Source organism: Pristis pectinata, chromosome 3, assembly GCF_009764475.1.
Source record: "Pristis pectinata isolate sPriPec2 chromosome 3, sPriPec2.1.pri, whole genome shotgun sequence".
Taxonomy (NCBI): Eukaryota; Metazoa; Chordata; class Chondrichthyes; order Rhinopristiformes; family Pristidae; genus Pristis; species Pristis pectinata.
In genome coordinates, this window is record NC_067407.1 from 80984910 (window position 1) to 81005872 (window position 20963).

At 43.5% G+C, this 20963-nt stretch overlaps 1 protein-coding gene across 2 annotated transcripts in view; it reads left to right on the top strand.

The window, feature by feature from the left end:
- The window catches only part of dtd1 (D-aminoacyl-tRNA deacylase 1), a 132347-nt gene that overhangs the window by 40143 nt on the left and 71241 nt on the right, over window positions 1-20963 (top strand). The window contains exon 5 of one of the 2 annotated variants that reach the window (XM_052012474.1): window positions 1309-1902. The exons of the other annotated variant lie outside the window; for it this stretch is intronic. Within the exon in view, the coding sequence (XP_051868434.1) occupies window positions 1309-1341 (33 nt within the window). The 3' untranslated portion in view covers window positions 1342-1902. Of the gene's footprint in view, window positions 1-1308; window positions 1903-20963 lie in introns of those variants that run through there. 2 annotated transcript variants of the gene reach the window in all.

The window sequence follows — 20963 nt, forward strand, 5'->3', positions numbered from 1 at the left end:
GAGAGGTACATCAGTGATTTATGAGCATTATAGCCCGTTTATCTTGACATGCCATGGTAACTTTGGTGAAGGCTCGTGTGTTTAGATTACTCAATTGGTAGCTGAGTGGAAGAACTGATGCGTGACCCAAAATGGTGCAGACAATAACATTGGCCTTGTATGGGAATAGGTTCAACTTGTCTGTGAGTTCCTATGACCTACCACCAGGATGAGATGCACACTGTCCTGCCCCACCTTGCCTGCAGCTCAGCGCAAAGGGCCAACCAACCTTGAAGTGAAAATGGGACTTATTTAGGCAGCTCCAGCCCAAGAATAGACCCCCCCCCCCCCCAACCCATCATCACTGTTGGTAATCACACCCTTTAGGTTGGGGACTGCTGTTACTGCTGTTAAAGAGCTCCTAGTCCAGCCTCCTGCAGAATTGCCAAAGACAGTTAACTTTTCCAGACTCTGTGAGTGACTCGGGGATCGGCCCTCAGGCTAAGCTCAAAGTCATGGAGAGATACAGCACCGAAGTAGGCCCTTCCACCCACCAAGTCCATACCAACCATCAAGCACCCAATTTTACACTAATCTTACCCTAACCCATTTTTATTCTCCCAACATTCCCATCAACTCCCCCCACCCCCCACCTCAGATCCTACCATTGACCTACACACTACGGGCAATTGACGGTGGTCAGTTTAACCTACCAACTCCCCACGTCTTTGGGATGAGGGAAGAAACCCACCCAGCCGCAAGCAGAGCATGCAAAGGTCAGGAATAAACCTGGCTCACTGGAGCTGTGAGGCAGCACCTCTACCAGCTGCCCTGCCCTAATGTTGATCTTATGACCCAACATTATGGCAGTGAAATTGGGAGCACCACTTCCACTCTGGCTCACTTTCACCGAAGGCAACCAAGGCAAGTCAGCGTCAGGTGGCAGCACACAAACAAGGCACTGAAATTGTCACAAAAGGATGCATGAAGATACTCTGACCATGAAAACATGGCAGTAAAGAGTAGGCCACAGCACCGTGAATGCTTGGCCATTGAATCCTGCAGGTCTCTCATTGACTGCTGGGGGAAGTCAGCAATGGATCATGACAGATGTTCGTGTTTGATGAGTTGTGCTAAACGTGCAATGGTTAGAGGCATCAGTGGAAGTGAATTTAGTAAGCAGAGTCCAGTGTGTGGTCGCTGCTATCTGTCATACTACATAGTGCAAACTGCTGAGGAACATCTGCCCCTGGCAACTTAAAGATGATTTTGAAATGGTACAAATATTCACTTGTAAATGAAACTATTTTCTCGACCCCACCCACCCAGGACATTCTCTCTTCTCTCCTCTTCCATCGGTAGAAGATACAGGAGCCTGAGGGCACGTACCACCAGACTTAAGGACAGCTTCTACCCCACTGTGATAAGATTATTGAACAATGGGATGGACTATGACTTCACGATCTACCTTGTTGTGACCTTGCATCTTATTGCACTGCACTTTCTCTGTAGCTGTGACACTTTACTCTGTACTGTTATTGTTTTTACCTGTACTACATCAATGCACTCTGTACTAACTCAATGTAACTGCACTGTGTAATGAATTGACCTGTACGATCGGTTTGTAAGACAAGTTTTTCACTGTACCTCGGTACGAGTGACAATAATAACCCAATACCAAGAAAGAAAGCACTGCAAAAATAAAAACATAATGTCAGCTGGAGTAGGCCATTCAACCTCTTATGCCTGCTGTACTGAATATACAGCAAGATCATGGCTGATCTTTTATTCAGCGCTACTTTCCTGCACTGACTTCATATCCCTTGATGCTCTTAATATCCAAAAGCCTATCATTTTCTGGATTGAATATACTCAGTGACTGAGCCTCCACACTGCTGTTCTGTAGAAAATTGCAAAGATTTACTACCGTCTGGTGAAGAAGTCACCTCAGTCCTAAATGGTCAACCACTTATTTTGAGACTGTGATCCCTGATTCTGGCCATCCTCCATCTACCCTGCCAAGCCCTGCTACATCTTTGCCTGTTTCAGTGAGATTACCTCCCATTCCTTGTAACTAATGAGGGCACAGGGCCAGTCTCCATAATCCAGTGTTGTTGGACCTGCCCCAGTTTGGTAAACCATTGTTGCTTTGCCTGTCCTCAGAAGGGTATCCTTTGTTAGGTAAGAATCAGTACAGGATATTGTAGTTGCAGGCTTATCAGGAAATGAAAATATAAAGAAAATCCTGCAGATGCTGAAAATCTGAAATAAATCAGAAAATGCTGACTTGCTGAGTGTTTCCAATATGTTTTTGTTTATTGCAGTCTCAGCAGGTCTCCACATAACTAGAGTAAGATGTCTTTAGTATTCAAATTCTGTTGCAATAAAATCTGACGTATTATTTGTCTTCTTAATAACTTGCAATACTTAAAAGTATTGGGGACATTTTGCATTGCTGGTTCTGACTATAATTATCGAGTCTCCTTTGGAAAAAGTAAGGCTCCCAACCCAGTGTACTCAGCTTCTACAAATCAGCTGGTAGATGCTCCTAGTTATCAGAGAACTTGTTGCAGAAAATGAGATGATATTCTGGCTGTGTTACATATCAAAAGGTGAGATTTGTTTGTTTTACTGGGATGCTGCAGCAGGTTTTGCAGATAAATATCAGGGGAGTTGAAAGTTTTCTGTTGAATGCTCCACAGAATGGGCCCACTCTCACATCTTTTTCCTTTGTAGCTTTCATCAAGTTGGATTTCTTTTTGTTCCATGAGGGGGAGTCTGCTTATTATCGCTATTCTTTCTGATCAATCTCTATTTATGATTATAATGGGACTGTCATTTTAATCAGGGTTTCTGTGATATTTGTAATGCAGAAAAGTAGACACTTTGCTGCAATTTGGACAGTCTTGAACATTTGGAACTGAAAATTGAAGTAAACCTGCAATTATTTCATAATTCTGGTCTCTTTAGACATCTGTTAACAAGAGCTGAAATAACAAGAAGCAACTAATGACAAATTTGGGTCTTTGGATGTCAAAGTTTCTTAGTTGGAACTTACCTTTTTTTTTAAAATGCCTATTCGTACCATAGTTTAAGAACATAAGAAATGGAAGCAGTGGAAGGCCATTTGGCACCTCTAGTCTGTTCTCTTATTCAGGAAGATCTCTTTGCTCCTGGCCCCTATCCACTTGCTTGCTGACCTCACCCTAAGACCCAGATCTTGGCCTGTAACTGCCATTCTTTCTCTGCCCCCAACCTTCCTGAACCCCTGGACCATCTTTGGGCCCAGGTGTCATGTCTTCATGACCTTGGTCAATGGCGCCCATGAAGTTTACCATGGTGGGCTCATGACTGGAACGAGCATTCAACTGTAATGCCCATCAGATTGAAGGAACTCAAGTTGATGTAAGTACGTACTGGTCACTAATGCACCTACTCACAGAGAAATAACGACAGGAGTCATTCAGAAAGAAATTTTCATATTGACTGTCAATACAATGTATTGAATTTTGGTAACTTATCAAATCATATGGAGATGTTAGTGGGGTCTATGATCTATTTAGATTTCTTATTAGGTTTTGCTTATTTAAGGCTAATGTAGCGACTCACCGTCCGAGCAAGTGAACCAGCTCGGCAGTCGGGTTGCGCATTGTCGGAACGGTGAGGCCCAAGATGGCGTTGGGCCTTCGTCTTCCCCGAGCGACAGGGAGAACCCGTGCGCGGGAAAGGTTTGATGACGTAGTGTATACGTCATTGCCGTTTGAAGTGGGCGGGAACAGTCTCTCTTAAAAGGCCCGCGCAAGGTGGGAAAATAAACCAGTTCTTGCTCTGAAACCCTTCGCTTAGTGTCTTGTTTTCACATCGCGGTAGCAGCCGCTACACTAAAATTTTAAAAAAACCTCTAACTCTTGTCATTTTCATTCAAATCTTATTCATTTAGTGCTCAGTCTTAGCCTAGCAAAATTAGCTATGTTTGGACTTCTGGAAATTAGTGAAGTCATTTAAGCAAAATATAGGTAGTTCTGTCAGTAAGCTATTGTAAAGTGTTTCAGCAGGCTGTGTAGTCACCACTCAGGCTGTTAAAGATATTTAATTAGTACATTTAATGGTTAAACATCTTTATATATTATTATTTTATGTGTAATTATTATGTTTAATTATGTATTGTAGTCTTGACAAACTTAGTAAGCTCTTCCAAGGCCAATTATAACATTAACACTCAATGTTTTTGCAAACATGTACTTTTAAAAAAAAACTTGAATCACAGCAATCATAGATGATTGTAATTCAGAGCAGCAGTTTAACATTTTGAAATGTTGTTGACAGGAAGAGCTCGCCCCGCCCCCTTTAATTGACAGGAGGGACAATTTGAAGAGCTCATTCAGTTGATGGATGTCACATTGATTTGAACCAAAACCAGAATAAACTATGCGGCTGCTGGAAATTTGAGCCAATTTCTTGCGTTTCCTTCTAACTTGAGTTGTATATTAAGATTTGTTTCTTCTAAATGCTAATCCATGTGGCCTTAATCCTACGCTGTAAGAGTGAGTTTTTTGCTTAAAAAATCAGTGGAAACGTCCTTGACCCACGAGCCTGCTAACTCAGAACATGCAGCTATGCATTTATAATTATTTATATGTGTTGTACCTTTGATGATTTAAATCATTGATACAGGAATGTACAAAAGTAAATCAAATGTCAGGAATTTCTTTGCTTCTAGTTGCAGGGTGGGAGGAGTGTGTGGGGCAGAAATCTATGTGCTGTTTTGATATTTGCTTTTGTAGAATGTAAATGCAAGCTCAGTTTGTGCAAATTATAAACTATAATGCCACTGATGCACTGGCTCCCTGCATGGTGTCAATATACCCTTTATTTTGATGTATTGTCAATTATGTTAAGAAATGATAAGCTCTATATTCCCAGTGCTTAGAAAAGAAAGCAAACTAGCTGTGTATGTGCTATTTTTGGGGAAATGGCTTCCATCCGTAGAGGTGTTGCAGACACATTGGCCCTGATACTACTTCCAGGTGAGGGATGGGACGAAAGTGGGTGCAGTTGGAACATCATTGCATATTGGATGTTGGGACATCGAGCATTCTGCCTTGGAGAAGTGGGGCACCTGCTAATGTTTAAATCCATTCTCCTACAGTGTGATTGGAAGGCTGAATGGAAAATGACAGGAGTAGTTTGTGTTACTTAGGATCAGCAGGGAAATGCAGGCAGGAGCTGCCTGCTCCACCTAAGCAGGAGAGACGTCAAGTTGCATTCCACCCCCCGTGCACTCAGCCTTCCTAGGATCCACTAGGAAAGCTGCAACATTATGAAAGACGGAAAGGGCAGCTCTACTGGCATTGTCAAATTTCTTGAAAAGTCCTATCGACGAGTATAAAAGCAATGCTGAAAGCACTCAGCAGCTCGAGCAGCATCTGTGGAGAGCGAAGCAAGGTTAATGTTTCAGATTGATCACCTGACATCATCCACGGGTTTTTGACACTCTGTTATCTGAGACAGCACAATGCCCCTTTTAGGTGGATGTGCAAGCCCAGAATCACATTATTACAATGCCATTAAGTCATGGGACCGACGTTGGATGCTTCTGCTGCTATTTTCTGTCTGGACAATGAAACAAGGCCCAATTTGTCCCACTTAAGGTGTGAGGTTGGCCTTGGTCAAATAGACTAAAACCAAATTGGTCAAGAAAATCAGGTCAGGAGTAAAATTGGCAGCAGATTTTGCTATGGCCTGTTGTTCCCTTTCAAAGCCAAGTTCGGCCACTTGGTGTTCTCAAAAAGGGGTTCAAACTAAGTGGTCATATGAACCAGACCAAGAGAAATGAGAACTGGCTTGGAAGGCAGGTTTCAGATTTCTGTTGGGTAATTTTGTACAGATGTCTTTTATTTTCAGTTTTAAAAGCAGGATCATATTTATTTATGAAATTTCGACAGAAGAAGGTTTACTCCTTTCATTAATGGTGGTTACTTCTGAGTTAGAATGCCACAGGCCAAGTCCCAGAAGAGATGAACGTAAGCCGGGACTGGCCAGTATGGTGTACCGCTAAGAACGTGGCCAGCGCTATGTTTGTGATACCACTGTATTGGTAAGGAATGGAAGTCCTTTCTACCCTAGAGTCACAGTCCAGCAATTGAGTTCATAATCCAGACTGACCCTCCCAGTGGAGGGACAGCATATATTCCAAAAATGTGCTGGTAATTTAATCAGCTGCTGTAAATTAGAGTAGAAAGGTGGGAGGAGATTCGGGAGGAGTGGATGGACATGTGAGGGAGAATAGTTACAGGGAAATAAATAGAGGCGTGAGGCCACTGAAATGAAGCTGAGAGCTAGCATAGATTTGATGGAACACCTGGCCTCCTTCCATGCTCTAAGAAAATAGGAAAAATATTTTAAGGAAGATAGAACCAAGTCCTATTTAGAGAATAAAGGCACTTGCGAAGCGTAATACCCTTTATTGTTTGGAAACACAACCGTCAGTTTGTGCATTGCAGTCCGAGAAACAACAGTGAAATAAATGACCAGATTGTTTTCTTTTAGTATTATTATTGACTGGGCTATAAATATTGGCAAAGAGAATTCTTGGGACTTCTGAATTCATAACTTTCTAACCCAGTAATGAGGTAGCTACCAAAACCAGCACCCTGCCTCTTAGCCGACAGATTAACAGAGTAAATTAATCTTTAGAGCTTCCAAAGGTCTAATGGAAATGTCCCAAAGCTATTGGAGACTGGAGAGACACTTACAGCTATGTTATTTAAGTGTCCAGTTTTTACCTAGTACCGATACTTGACACTAATGGGGCATGAGCTGTAACAGAGTCATCTCTATGGAAGGTCAGGATGAGTACAGCTGATATTATTTATTCTACCTGCCTCTGAATGTGTTTTTGTTGCTGTCAAAGTAGCATCTATAAATAAGAATGGTTGTCAAGTTAGTAAAAAATAGGATAGACAGATAACAGAGACATTTCAGAAGCAGTCCCTGTTTTCCATCCTCGCTTTGAGAGAGGGAACTGCTTATGCAAAGAGCATTAAGCTAGGTAGCTGGTGTAACCCTGAGTGCAGCATCTTTTGCTTTGGATTCTCTTTGATCTTGTGTGGTTTTGCCTGTGATAGCTGGAGTCCTCTCCTGGTACAGTAACTCCACTTATCTGTCAAATCACACTCCGTTTCTAAGGGATATTTTCTTGAACAAAATGTGCCACAACTCTTCAGGTCATGAATGTTGATCAGACAAGAACAAGTGAGAACTTACAGAGTTGATTTAAAATAAACACTTTGGAGCTGAAATCTATGGTAGGAGGTGACAGGGAAATTGTACCAGTGTTCGGTGGTCACCTTCCACATCACTGGCTGTAACAAGGAGTGGTTTTTGGGTGCAGTTTAGTTGGGAGAGGATGAAAAATGTGAGAAGTTGCCAGCTGCAGATCCCTTTGACCCAGAGAGTGCCCCTTTGCCTTCTTTATAAAGGAGCTGAGATTGAGCTCAGCTGAATCTCAGGCTGAGCCGGGCTTGAACAGACCCTCTGTACACCATGGGGGGAGACAGCTGCAAAGTGAAGTAACCTCACCTGACCCTCTATAACATCCATACTTCCTTAAGACATGGAAGGACATTCAGCCCATTGAGTCTATGCCAGCTCACACAGCAATCCCAGTCTCCCACTAACTTTCCTTCAATTCTATGACTCACCTACACTTGGGGCAATTTGCAGTGACCAATTATCTTACCAGCCCACATGTTTTTGGGATGCGGGAGGAAACCAGAGCACCTGGGGGAAACCCATGCAGTCACAGGGAGAACGTGCAAGTTCCACACAAACAGCATCCAGGGTCAGGATTGAACCCGGGTTGCCAGAGCTGTGAGGCAGCGGCTATACCAGCCTCAGCACCCTGTCGCATCTTTCCTGCTAGATTAAGCTCTAATGGAGAGTACTTCACTCTAAACACAGACTTGTAGTCATAACGTTTCCAGTAATAATAATGAGATCTCCTGGATTGCCATGGCATTTATTTATTTGCAACACTGAGCCTTCTGATTATGTGACAGACTTCACTGTCAGGCCTGCAAGTTGGCAGTAGTTTGTGATGGCATCTGGATGACAGTGTGGTGAAGGTTTGTGACAGGATGCGGTTGGAAGCAATAGGAATATTCTGCCCGTGGAAGCAATGAGGAGGGATGCGGAATGTAGTGAACCTGTGCAATTTCTTACCACAGAAACCAGTTGAAGTCAAATCATTTAGTATATTCAAGAAGGAGTTAGATTTTTTTTAGGGCTGGAGGAATCAAAAGACATGGGGAGGAAGCTGGAACAAGGTACTGAATTTGGTGAGCAGCTGTCATTGTATTGAAGGGTGAAGGGCTGAATGGCCTGCTTCTGCCCATATTATCTGTGTAATGCACATAGCCTCCAACCTGTGGATTTATCTAGTGTCGTTGAGTCACACAGCGCAGGAACAGACCCTTCGGTCCACCAGGTCCGTGCCAACCATCAAGTACCCATCTTACTAGCACTTGGTTTGTAACCTTCTTTGTCTTGGTGATTCTCGTGTTTGTCCAGATACTTTTCAAATGTTCGTAGAGTATCTTCCTCCACCATTTTCTCAGGCTGTGTGTTACAGATTGCAGCCACCCAAAAGGTGAAAAAAAAAACTTCCTCTGATCCCCTATAAACCTTTTAGTCCTCACCTTAGACTTATGCTCTCTGGTTTTAGACTTCTTTGCTCTTGGGACAGGTTTCTCACCATCCACCTATCTATGCCCCTCATAATTTTCTATATGCCCATCAGGTCCCCCTTGGCCTCCTCCACTCCAAGGAAAACAAACCCACCCCATCCAATCTCTCCTCACAAGTGAAAGGTCCCTTCCCGGCAACATCCTGGTAAACCTCCACTACAATGCTCTCATGTCCTTCCTTTACCGTGGCGAACGGAAGTGCACACAGTTTTCCAGCTGTAGCCTAACCTGAAGTTTTATAAAGTTGTACCATGACCTGCATGCTCATGTATTCTAGGCCCAAGCTATTGACGGCCAGCATCCCCTATGCTGCCTTCTACACCAGCTTACCTGCCTGTCCTGTCACTCTTAAGGATCCAAAGGCGTGCACCAAGATCCTTCTGTTCCTCAGTACTCTTTAGGGCCCTACCATTCATAGTGTACGTCCTACCCTAATTATACTTGTAAAAACACATCACCTTGCACTTAACAGGCTTAAGTTCCAACTGGCAAAGCTCCACCCAACTTATCAGCTGATCTTTATTATCCTCTTAGCCAAGACTATCCTCCTCACTGTCAACAATGTATAGATGGTTGGCAGGTCTTTCATGTATAGATAGAGTCATACAGCACAGAAGTGGGCCCTTCGGCCCAACTGGTCCATGCCGACCAAGATTCCCATCTAAGCTAGTCTCATTTGCCCACATTTGGCCTCTATCCCTCTAAACCTTTCCTATCCATGTACCTGTCCAAGTACCTTTTAAATGTTGTTAATATGACGATTGAGAGCCTTATATTATGTATAATAAAAACAGTAAATACTTGAGATACTCAGCAGGTCAGCCAGCATCTGTGGAGATAGAAACAGTTAAAGTTTTGGATCAATGAGGGTTAGAGGTAGTAGTAGGAGGGATTGTGCATGAGACTGATATTTCAACAAAACTTCGCTGAATGGAATTCCCTTAGAAGCTTTGAATTTTCCTGCCTCTACTTTCTTCCCTCAGCTGTCGTATTCCTAATTTAGTGCTCAGTTAGGCTATTGGCTGCTGTTGTGCTGCATGTTATAAGGTAGTTAAAATGATTGCCATACATGAATCATAAATGCAGAATGACAGTTGGTAAGTTTTCAACTGAACGCCTCGAGGGTGTTAATCTTATTTAATCAAGTTTGTCTGCTTTGACATAAAGAGGCCACACTCTTTGTAACTAAAGAGTAATTTAGTCAGCAGTGAATCAATGATTCCTCCAAACTTCCTAGCAAGTTGATTTACCTGAGAAATATTTTACACTGTGCTTGGAACTTTGAAACCAGTCAGGGATAGCCCTGTATTATGTTACACAGTTAGGAGTAGAAATTGTTCCTTCGTTGTTTACGCTGGACCCACAATGTAGTGGTAAGGGAAGTTTGAAATTTGATTTTACTGAAGGCAGGGGAACTGAATATAAGAAACAGAGTTCCACATGTACAGTATATGTTAAAATAGAGTAGTTTAGTGCATATAATGGTGGGATTTCTCCCTTTCTATTGGGGTCTGTGGGTCTTGGGAACCACATTGACTTTTCTTCTGTGTTTTGGTTATCTTTCTCGCATTTATGGAGAATGGGGTTGATATTCCCTCATCATGACACTCAATGGGCTTTTCTAGTTATGAGAGGTCTCATAAAGCTTGCCCGTCAACTTCCAACTCCGTGATGTTGGACTCAACTTCCTCCTGCTTATCTGCTGAAACCCTACTTAGCAACCATTGGACTTTGACAATCCTGGTGCTCTTCTGGGCAACCTCTCACCTTTGTTCCTCAATAAGCTGCCTTCCAACTCATCATCACTGGCTTATGTTGGCCAATTGGGCCACGTTTTGATTTTCAAACTCCCCTCCTCTTCAAAGCCTTCGATGGCCTCACCTGTCCCTGCTCGGTGACCCTGTATAATCTCTGCAATTGTGGGCCTGGTATCCTTACTTCATTTTAAATGCTCCACCATTGACGGCCATGCCTTCAGCTGATGAATTCCTTCAGTCATATCTCTCTGCCTTGCTGGCTCTCTTTCTCCCTTTGAAATGCTCTAGCAAACCTATCACTTAATTCAAGCTTCTGACCAGCACCCAGATGTCCCTCTAATTGGCTGTGTGTCTAATTTTATTTGCTAATGCCTTGAGGCATCCAACTATGTTAAAGGCTCTGCTCATAGTTGGAGTATAAAAAGGTGGTGATGGGTCTGTGAGAGAGAAAAACTTGCGAAGCTATGGAGAAATAAGTGGGGTAATGGGACTGATGGGATTTCTCCCCAGCAGCCAGCATGAATGCAGTAGCTGAATGGTCTCCTGTGTCGTAGTAAGTAAATACTTTGTGTGTGGAAGTGGGGAGTGGAGAGAACTTTGGAATCTCATGCTGTTGTTAACACTAGTGCAATGTGCAGTAACACAGATATCCATTGCACCTTACAAATACAGCCACCTTACTCAATTCCATGGGATGGATAGAATTCATTGCTTCTGCACATTTTATGTAATTTCTGCACAGTTTTTGATGGTACACAGAGGCCACAGTGTGGAGTTGTCTTTGTTCCAGTACATTGTCCTTTCCTCCCTCATTAATTGCTGTTAGAATGGTAGATATTGTCCCTGTCAAAGATGCAATTTATGTGCACAGTCTGGCCATGTGTTAATCTGCTTAGCATAGTCTTGTCATGTGCACTATAGTTAGCACACACCGGTCATGTGTTCTTCTACTAAGCATGGTCTGGTCATAGCATCGCCACATGCAGTACATATGATCAGAATGTAGGAGACGCAATCCATGTAGCCAGACTTTGCCAGATATAGACCCTGTGCCCAGGTTGTGGCAGATGCAATGTCAGTGGCCAGACTGTGCCAGACATAGGCTGCGTGGTCTGGTTGTACCAGATACTTTACAACTGGCAAAACTGTTCTGACTATAGGCTTGATGGCCAGGGGCTGAAAATGGTTGGGTTTGCCCCTCTCTGCGGCCCCCAGTGTTTGTTCCAATCGCCATGTCTCCCTCACTCTGTTCGTCGTTGTAAGTCCTGCTTTGATGTGCTCCTGTTAGGTCAACTTCTGGGTGGAGATCCTGTCTTAATAAAAAATATTCCTTGTTTTGGAGCTAAACCTTGCAGAAGGAGTGAGGAATCTGAAACTCTGCTGTCATTGACTAAAGAAAGTTGATATCACCATGTCTTTCCTGCTCTTCGGTATTGAAGCAAATGTAGATCTTCACAGGGGCACTGAACCGCCGTCATGAAGCTAGGGTTTGGAGCAATGCTCTTTCTGTCTTCCAACCAATCCCCTCCTCGCTTCCCCTCCTCCATCCTTTATTCCATGGTCCACTGCCCTCTCCTACCGGATTCCTCCTCCTTCAGCCCTTTGCCTCTTCTACCTATCACCTCTCAGCTCATTACATCTTTCCCCCTTCCCCCACCCACCTACCTTCCCCCTCTCAGCTGGACTTTCCTATCACCTGCCAGCTTGTGCTCCTCCCCCTCCCCCCACCTTCTTATTCTGGCTTCTGCCCTCTTCCTTTCCAGTCCTGATGAAGGGTCTCGGCCCAAAACGTTGACTGTTTATTTCTCTTCATGGATGCTGCCTGACCTGCTGAGTTCCTCCAGTATTTTTTGTGTGTTGCTCCAGATTCCAGCATCTGCAGAATTTCTTGTGTCTCCCTTTCACACATCCCTGATTTTAATCATTCTCCTTTGCTTTAGAATTTTAGAATATTTTTAGAATTTCCTCACGACCTCTCCACCTTTCTGTCCCTCCTTTTGATGCTCTTCTAAACCTCTCAAACCAAGCCTGATCTGCCCCTGTATCTCCTATGTGGCTCACTCTAGTTTGGTCAAGTCCTGGTGCTATGCTAAAGATGCTGTAAGTTATGGGGCTAGAAATTCTGTCATGTCGGTGCTGAAATCCCTCTGGAAAGCAACCTGCTGTGGTCTATCGTAGAAAATGTTTTGGGCATCTTCAGTGGCAGATTCATGGTCAGGTGAGGACTCTCCCTTTAACTTCCATTTCAACAGGCTTCCTTCCTCTTTCACTGCTCCAGTCAAGGTCCATATTGTGTCTGAAGTGTTATAACAGCCTGCCTCCTCCTACCACTGCTGCATAGCGAGTAGCTTGCATATGTGAATGCATTACATGTTTGAATGGCAATGATATGTGTGTGTACAGGATTCCTGTTCACATTTTCCTGTCTATTGCCAGCTGCTTAATGCATGTTGGCATTGATAGACTTTCTTCCATGTAGATGGTCTTTAAGATCCCATCTTTAGCCATGCGCAGTTATAATATCTGGAGAGACAAGATACTGGAATCTGGAGCAACAGACAATCTGCTGGAGGAATTCAGTGGGTCAGGCGGCCTCTGTGGAAGGAAATGGAAAGTCCACATTTCAGGTTGAGATGCTGCCTGACCCGCTGAGTTCCTCCAGCAGATTGTTTGTTGTTGAGTCATAATATCACACTAGCAGATGCACGCACCAGGATCTCCCATGGCTTGCCTACTTGGTAAACTAAATCCCACAGGTGAGCTTGCCTGCAATGTATCTGGAAAATGGATCACCGCAGTCCTTTGGGAAGTCCCTGAAATATACATTCTGAGTCTGGCCCTTGTGAGTTTGTCAAAACATATGTGTCAGGTCATGGCATTAATGAGGATTATTTGTTTCTTAGTTTGGGTATTGTGCTATCCCTGAATGTGGGCAGTGGCATTCCTAGTAAATTGAAGTATGTACCTCACCAATGGATTGATCTAGCGTCCTACAAAATAGTAGAATTCCTCCGGAACTTGTAGTTAATTATTCAGTGTTTTTTTTTCCCAAGGCACGTTACTTATACTCATCATGGTATATTGAGGTGTGCAATGCAGTATGTTTGTGGGCGGCACAATGGTGCCGCTAGTAGAGCTGCCCCCCTCACAGTGCCAGAGAACCAGGTTCAGTCCTGACCTTGGGTGCTGTCCATATGGAGTTTGCACATTCTCCTCCATGACTGCGTGCTCTGGTTTCCTCCCACATCCCAAAGACGTGCAGATTGGTAGGTTATTTGGCCACTGGAACTTGTCCCTTGTGTGTATGTGAGTGGTAGAATCTGGGAGGAGTTGGTAGAATGTAGGGAGAATGGGATTAATGTAGAATTAGTGTAAATGGGTGGTTGATGGTCAGCATTGACTCGGTGGGCCGAAGGGCCTGTTTCTGCGTTGTATCTGTGACGATGTCTAACTTGGATTGCTGTAGCTCTAGTTCACCAGCAGGGGGGCTAAGTACTCAGCCACTTCCTCTGGCAGCTCATTCCATATATGCACCACCCTCTGTGTGGAAAAAGTGCTCCTTAGATTCCTATTAAATCTCTCCCCTCTCACCTTAAACTCTCCTCTCGTTCTTGATTCCCCAGTCCTTGGTAAAAGACTGTGCACATTCACCCTATCTATGCCACTCATGATTTTATACACCTCTATAATATCCCTCATTCTCCTATGAATAAAGTCTCATCATTTACATTGATAATTAGACTTGGAAATCAGATGGACAATTTCAAATTTTGTGGGAAACATGATATTGGGGAATGTAGTTGACACAGAGGAAGATTTGATGAAGTGCAAGAGATGTTGGGAATGATCGGCAAATTGCTTTCGTTGTAGGTAAGGGTGAATTTTGGTAGGGAGACTGAGGGCAGTGCACTCTGTTCTGATAACGTCTCCAGATCAGTTGGAGGGCTATAAAGGTTTGGGGTGCACAAATGACTGAATGTAGTGACACAGGTTAACGAGGGGTTAATTTAAATGGTTACAAATGATTATCAGAGAAGTTGCATTAAAATTGGTTGGGCCACACAAGGAGTTCTGCACACAGTTGTGATGTCCAGATTATAAAAAAGGGATGATGAGGCTGTAATTGCCAGGCAGCTCACCCTTTTATGTTTTTCTTATCTGCAATTTTTAAAAATTTTCTCCTTTCCATTTTATTTCCCCATGGTTGCATCCCTAGATGCCTACAACTCCCTCCTCTCCTACTGAGGACACTGATTCATGGTCCCAGCACCTTGCTCATATGGTTATATTTTTGGACCAGTGTGCGCGAGGAAGCTGTATGATGACTGCTTGATCTCATTCTCTCACTGGTGATCAGGAAGGGGAACTCTGGTTGAATAGCTTCCTCTATGCCCTCCATGGTACACGTGTGCAGCTTCCTCACCACTCCGCCAGCTGAGATCAATTAACTCGGCACGGATCAGTGGTCTTTTACTTTTTGCCCTCTTTTCCTTGTACAAACCCAGTGGATTTCAGGCTGACTTCTTTTCTCTGCATCGATGAGTATTGATTCGAAAGGATCGAAATTCCTAAGTAGGTCAGCAGGCATCATAAGGGACACCTGACTCCCAAGTGTTTCCATAACAACCCTCTAAGACTGGCAGATCATTGGTAATGGACCTCAACAGTGCAACAAGTCATCAGTCATTTTAACCAGTAGTTAGTCAATTTCTAATCAGTCAGAACAAACATTACAAAGATCATTTCCAGGAGCTGGAGGTATAGACAGTAGTGGAGGTGTAATGTAAAAATGTCAAGTGTACACACATAGTAGGTGTCTACTTTTCAAGGGATAGCTTCTGCTAATCTATTTTTGCAAAAGGAAATGGGTCCAGCTTTAAGTTTATATTGACTGCCGTTGGCCTGTTGTGTGTGCAGTGGGTGGGAATTTTGTAACCAGTTTTCTGCACTGGGAATCCCTGAACATTAGGTACAACAGGTTAGGAAGTTGTGGGCATGCCATGTTGGCGCTGGAAGCGTGGCGACACTTGAAGGCTGCCCCCAAAACACTCTATGCAAAACATGTATTTCACTATGTGTTTCGATGTACATGTGACTAGTAAAGAAATCTAATGGCTCACGGTAGTGTAGCGGTTGGCGTAACGCTATTACAGCACCAGCAACCCGGGTTCAATTCTGGCCACTGTCTGTAAGGAGTTTGTATGTTCTCCCCGTGTCTGCGTGGGTTTCCTCCGGGTGCTTCGGTTTCCTCCCACATTCCAAAGATGTATGGGTTAGGAGCTGTGGGCATGCTATGTTGGCGCCAGAAGCGTGGCAACACTTGCAGGCTGCCCCCTAGCACATTCTCAGTATATGCAAAAAGACGCATTTCACTGTGTGTCTCGATGTACATGTGACTAATAAATAAATCTTATCTTTCTTATTTGCTGCAGTGGGGGTGGAGGGCATAGTGCCCCTAGTGGAGGAACAGTCCTGTAACTGAGTCAGCAGCTGTCACTGCCTCCATGCGAGTACTTGCGTAGCGGCTTCCAGGAAGCGATCAGGCATAGAATTCCAGCCCTGTCATACTGTGGGACCGCTGCTCCTTGAAACAGTCCCTAACAGATTGGGTTTCTCCAGCATCCTTTCACTTACACACACCAACGGCAATGGGGAAGCAACTGCACCAGCAGGAACCTGTGTGTATTTTGCAAGGGAGTCATAATTCCACATCCTGACCTCCTGCACTCCTCCGATTCACATCCCTCCGTCACTGGCATCTGTCCTCAACCTCCGAAATCCCCTCTCCAAACCTCTCTGCCTCCCTCTCCTCCTCTAAGATTCCTCATACCTACTTCCTGACCCTTGAACTTTTGGTCCTCTGCATGAGTGTCTCCAGACTCTGAAGGTGTCAACCTGAAACGTTAACTGTTTTTCTTTCCATGGATGCTGCCTGACCTGCTGAGTATTTCCAGCATTTTCTGTTTTTATTAAGAGACTTGAGAGAGATTGGGTTAGTGGAGGAAAGTGGAACTGAGGGAGATTAACCATGATCTTATTGGATAATGGATAACAAACAAGAGGATGAATGGTAATTGGTTTATTCTTGTCACGTGTACCAAGGTGCACTGAAAAACTTTGTTTTGTATGCCATCTATACAGATCATTCCAAAACATAAGTACATCGAAGTAATATAAAGTGAAAAGCAATACAGAGTGCAGAATATAGTGTTACAATTACCGTTACTGAGAATATTGTTAGTAATTCTTAAAATCATAGAATTTAGATTTAAAGGAGTGGAACGATTATAAAAAAATTAATGAATGGGCTTCTGTTTCTGTTTCTTATGTTTTTATGTTCTATTTCTGATTTACAGCATCAGTAATATTTTGCTTTTGGATATTTATCATCTCCTAATGTGGTTGTGTCAGATTTTGTTTGGTGATACTCCTGGGAAGTGTTGAGGGAGTATGGTTGCTATGTTTAAAACATTACATTAACAGACGCTGCTGTTGATAACGGGGAACATCCCTATATGCAAGTCTGACTATTGCCCTCCACAGAGCAGGTCGACCCCTCTGCTAACCTGTAGCAAGCTGCAGCAGTGTCAGTGCTGCCACCAGTACTGGCCCAGGTGTGGTTCTTTATCCAATGGACACAATTGTCCATTCAGATTGGTGTGACATCACAGCTGCCAAAGGCAGGGCATGATGGTTAAAATTGGGTGGGAAAGAAGCCAAAATCTTCCTGAGAAATCCAAAATAAATTTGATGATTTGACTGAGATTAACAAGGGAAGAGAAATAGAGAATAGGTAAAGGACAGTGGTCAAACACAAATGTAGGTAACTTTGGGTGTCGATATCATGGCTTCATTCTGGATGTGTAATTACTCTTCCAAAAGTACTTCTTTGGCCGTAAAGTGCTTCAGGATATCTAGTCAGGTCTTTGCTGTGGCTGGAGATGAGGCAACTGGAGCTCATTTTTGGGAGAAGCAAAGGACTGCAGATGCTGGAATCTGGGTGAAAAACACGATGATGCTGGAGGAACTCAGCAGGCCAGGCAGCATCCGTGGAGAAAAGCAGGCGGTCAACGTTTCGGGTCAGGACCCTTCTTCAGGACTGAAGATAGGAAAAGGGGAAGCCCACTATATAGGAGGGAAAAGCAGAGCAGTGATAGGTGGACAAAAGAGGGGAGGTGGAGTGGGCACAAGGTGGTGATAGGTAGGTACAGGTAAGGGATAGTGATAGACAGGTGCTGGGGAGGAGGGGAGAGTCGATCCACTGGGGGATGGGTCAAAGGTAAGGAGAGAAAGGGAAAAAAGGTAGAAAAAAAGGGGCCAGGAAAGGGAAGAAGAGAAGAAGCATGGTTGGGGGTGGGTTGTGGGGAAGAGGGGATGAGGATTACTTAAAGTGGGAGAATTCAATGTTCATGCCATTTTTAGGTGAAATTAGTTGTGATGGGGAAATCGGGAATGGGACTGGCATTTTGGATGCTGTGGGGACCTGCATTTTCAGTGGTAATGATTGCAGAGTTGGGAGTGGGAATTCTGCACTGAAGCTCAATAAGCAGAGTTTTGTGGATGCTAAATGTCATTATGTATTGGACATCCTCATAACAATTAAATAACCTGCTGAGCCGGAGCTGATTAAGTTAAGTAAAACAAAGCCTGACTCATACAGGAACTTCAATGGATGGCAGTGAGATCAGGGATCTTTCATGACACAGACAATCATTTTTCTTGAGGCTAGAAGAGAAAGAGTGACTGCAAATTTCAGTTGAGGGCAGGAGACTTTGCACAGCTGCAGTTATCAGAACCAACAACTCTCAAACAAGGACACATGCTCTTTTCCCGTTTCCACCATGCACTCGGGCAACAGAAAGGACATCAACTTCCTTGCATTCTAAAAAGTGGTGTAACCCAGAACTTGCACCTCTTGACTAGAGCCAATCACATCAGTGGGTACTTGAGTTGTACTGGACTTGGACCAAAATCTCATCGAGACTTACTCCTGGCCCCAATAGATCAGCACGTGCCCAAACCTAATCTACGATAATGACACCAGAAATCTATATGTGCTTTTGCATCGTATATTTTCACATTTTCCTCTCTCAAAGACAATAGCTCAGCTTGTGTGGAGGCAGAGCAAGCAAGTGCCCTGCTGTCTGCATCTGATATCTGCATATGCATTGGAGTCATTGAACACTATTTTAATGGCTTTTCCCATCCCCACATCCAAGAGGCAGCCATTTATAAAATTCCCAGTAACTTTATTACCAGTCTTGGAAGCAAGTTTACAAAGTCACTCATTTTTATTTGTTGCAAGGATTGCCTAATGCTACTTACAGACCCTGAGAATGGGGACAGTGGTAGTTGGTGGCAAGAACTTTCCCAGCAGTATATTGTTCCTGAAGTTGCGGGATAGTGTGTTAGTCACGGAACAGTACAACACAAAAGCTCACCACTCAGCACCTTGAGTCTCAGCTGGCTCTCTTAATGAGCTATTCACTTTGTCCCACTCTCTTTTTTTCTCCCCCAAGCTCCAGTATTTTTTTTCCTTCCTCCAAGTTTCCATCCCTGCTGCAGATTACTGCTGAATCTGTTTCACTGCCCTTTCGGCAAGTGTATTGCAAATCCCAATCACCCACTCCCTTTTGTTGCCTTCAGTTCTTTTTGCCAATTCTGGCATCAATCTGGCCTCGTGATTCACAAGAGGCCTTAGCACTTTCAGTGTAAACTTATTCAGCAATTTTGAATAAAATAAGACGAAACCAGCCAATTAGTGAGCTTGTATTTCAATTAATTTTATGAATGGGGAAACATATTTTACATTCAATAAGGAATGCTTTTTGCAATGGGCACCTCTCATTGAACAATCGCTACCATCAGCTTTTCTGTAACTTTGTGTGGATTTAATCTTCTTCCTCATCAAGAAGGATATTTGATTTAAAATGATGTGGAATATCAAATGGGAGAGTCAATAATGCTCTTTGGATGTGGGAGTAGCATTGTTGTTTTCATTGCAGAAACAATGCATCTTGTTGTTTGAGAGAGATGTGACATAGTATTGAGGTTTGTGCTTGATGAGAAGGCAAATGAAAACTTTGATAGGACTTGAAGATATCCAATGGAAGTTCTCTTTATAAACAATACTTGGCACCCGTGATAATTTGGAAGTAAATTTGATGCTTACCAAATGTGTGGAATTGATGGGGAGAAAGAGACCATCTAGCCCAGAATACAATGATTGGATTAAACTCTTCCTCCCAATGACCCCTCTCTTCAACTAATCTCCATCCCCATGCTCATCCCCAACCCCATCCCCATCAGTAATCTGTAGGGAGGGCAAGGAAAAACAGAACCAATATAGGGAATATATTCTGAAAAATTCTTCTCTGCCCCCCTTAGTCCAAAGATCACAGATGCCAAGTATTGTCTATAAAGACAGCTTCCGTTGTCTTTGATTGTATGTCTTTGTGTCCTATGAAATTTTTTATCTTGAAAGCATGTAGATAATCAGAAATGTGTTGGTTCGGAAAGGGAGAGATACCAAGAACTGAACTATTGCACAAGATGAAATAGGGTGCATTTTGTTCATAGAATACAGAACAGTATTTGTGGTCCTTTGCCCCACAATTTCTGTGCTGAACATGATGCCAAATTAAACTAATCCCTTCTGCTTGCACACAATCTAGATCTCTCCATTCCCTGCATATTCATGTGCCTAACTAAAAGACTTTGAAACACCACTATCATATCTGCTTCCACCACCGCCCTTGGCAGTGTGTTCTAGGCACCTCCCACTCTCTGTGTAAGAAAAAATTTACCCCACACACGTCTCCTTTAAACTTTTCCCCTCTTACTTTAAAGATATGCCCTCTAGTATTTGACATTTCTGCTCTGGGATAAAGATTCTGACTACCCTATCTAAGCCATTCATAATTTTATAAACTTCTATCAGGTCTCCCCTCAGCCTCCAACACTCCAGAAAAAAATAATCCAAGTTTGTCCAACCTCTCCTTTTAGCCAAACCCTCTAATCCAGGCAGCACCCTTGTGAATGTCTTCTGCATCCGCTCCACAACCTCCACATACTTTCTGTAATGGGGCGACCAGAACTGTGCACAATACTCCAAGTGCAGGCGAATCAAAGCTTTACACGACTGCAAGATGACTTCCAGACTCTTGTACGCAGTGCCCTGACTGATGAAGGCAAGCATGCCATACGTCTTCTTTACCACTCTGTCTATGTGTATTGCCATGTTCAGAGTGCTGCAATTAATGATTCAGTATTTCCGTGGCTTGTGAATGAGAAATGCAGTTTTTTATGGGCTTCACTGGAAAAGCCCTGGAGGAGCACCTTCGGAACCCAATCTTTATTCTAATATCCCAGTCTGACTACAGTATTGTAAACTCCCTAAAGCTGATTGATAAGGGCACAATGACCTAATGTAGGGTCTGTTCTATATTTCAGTCTCCTTATTTAGCTATATTAATCCAGT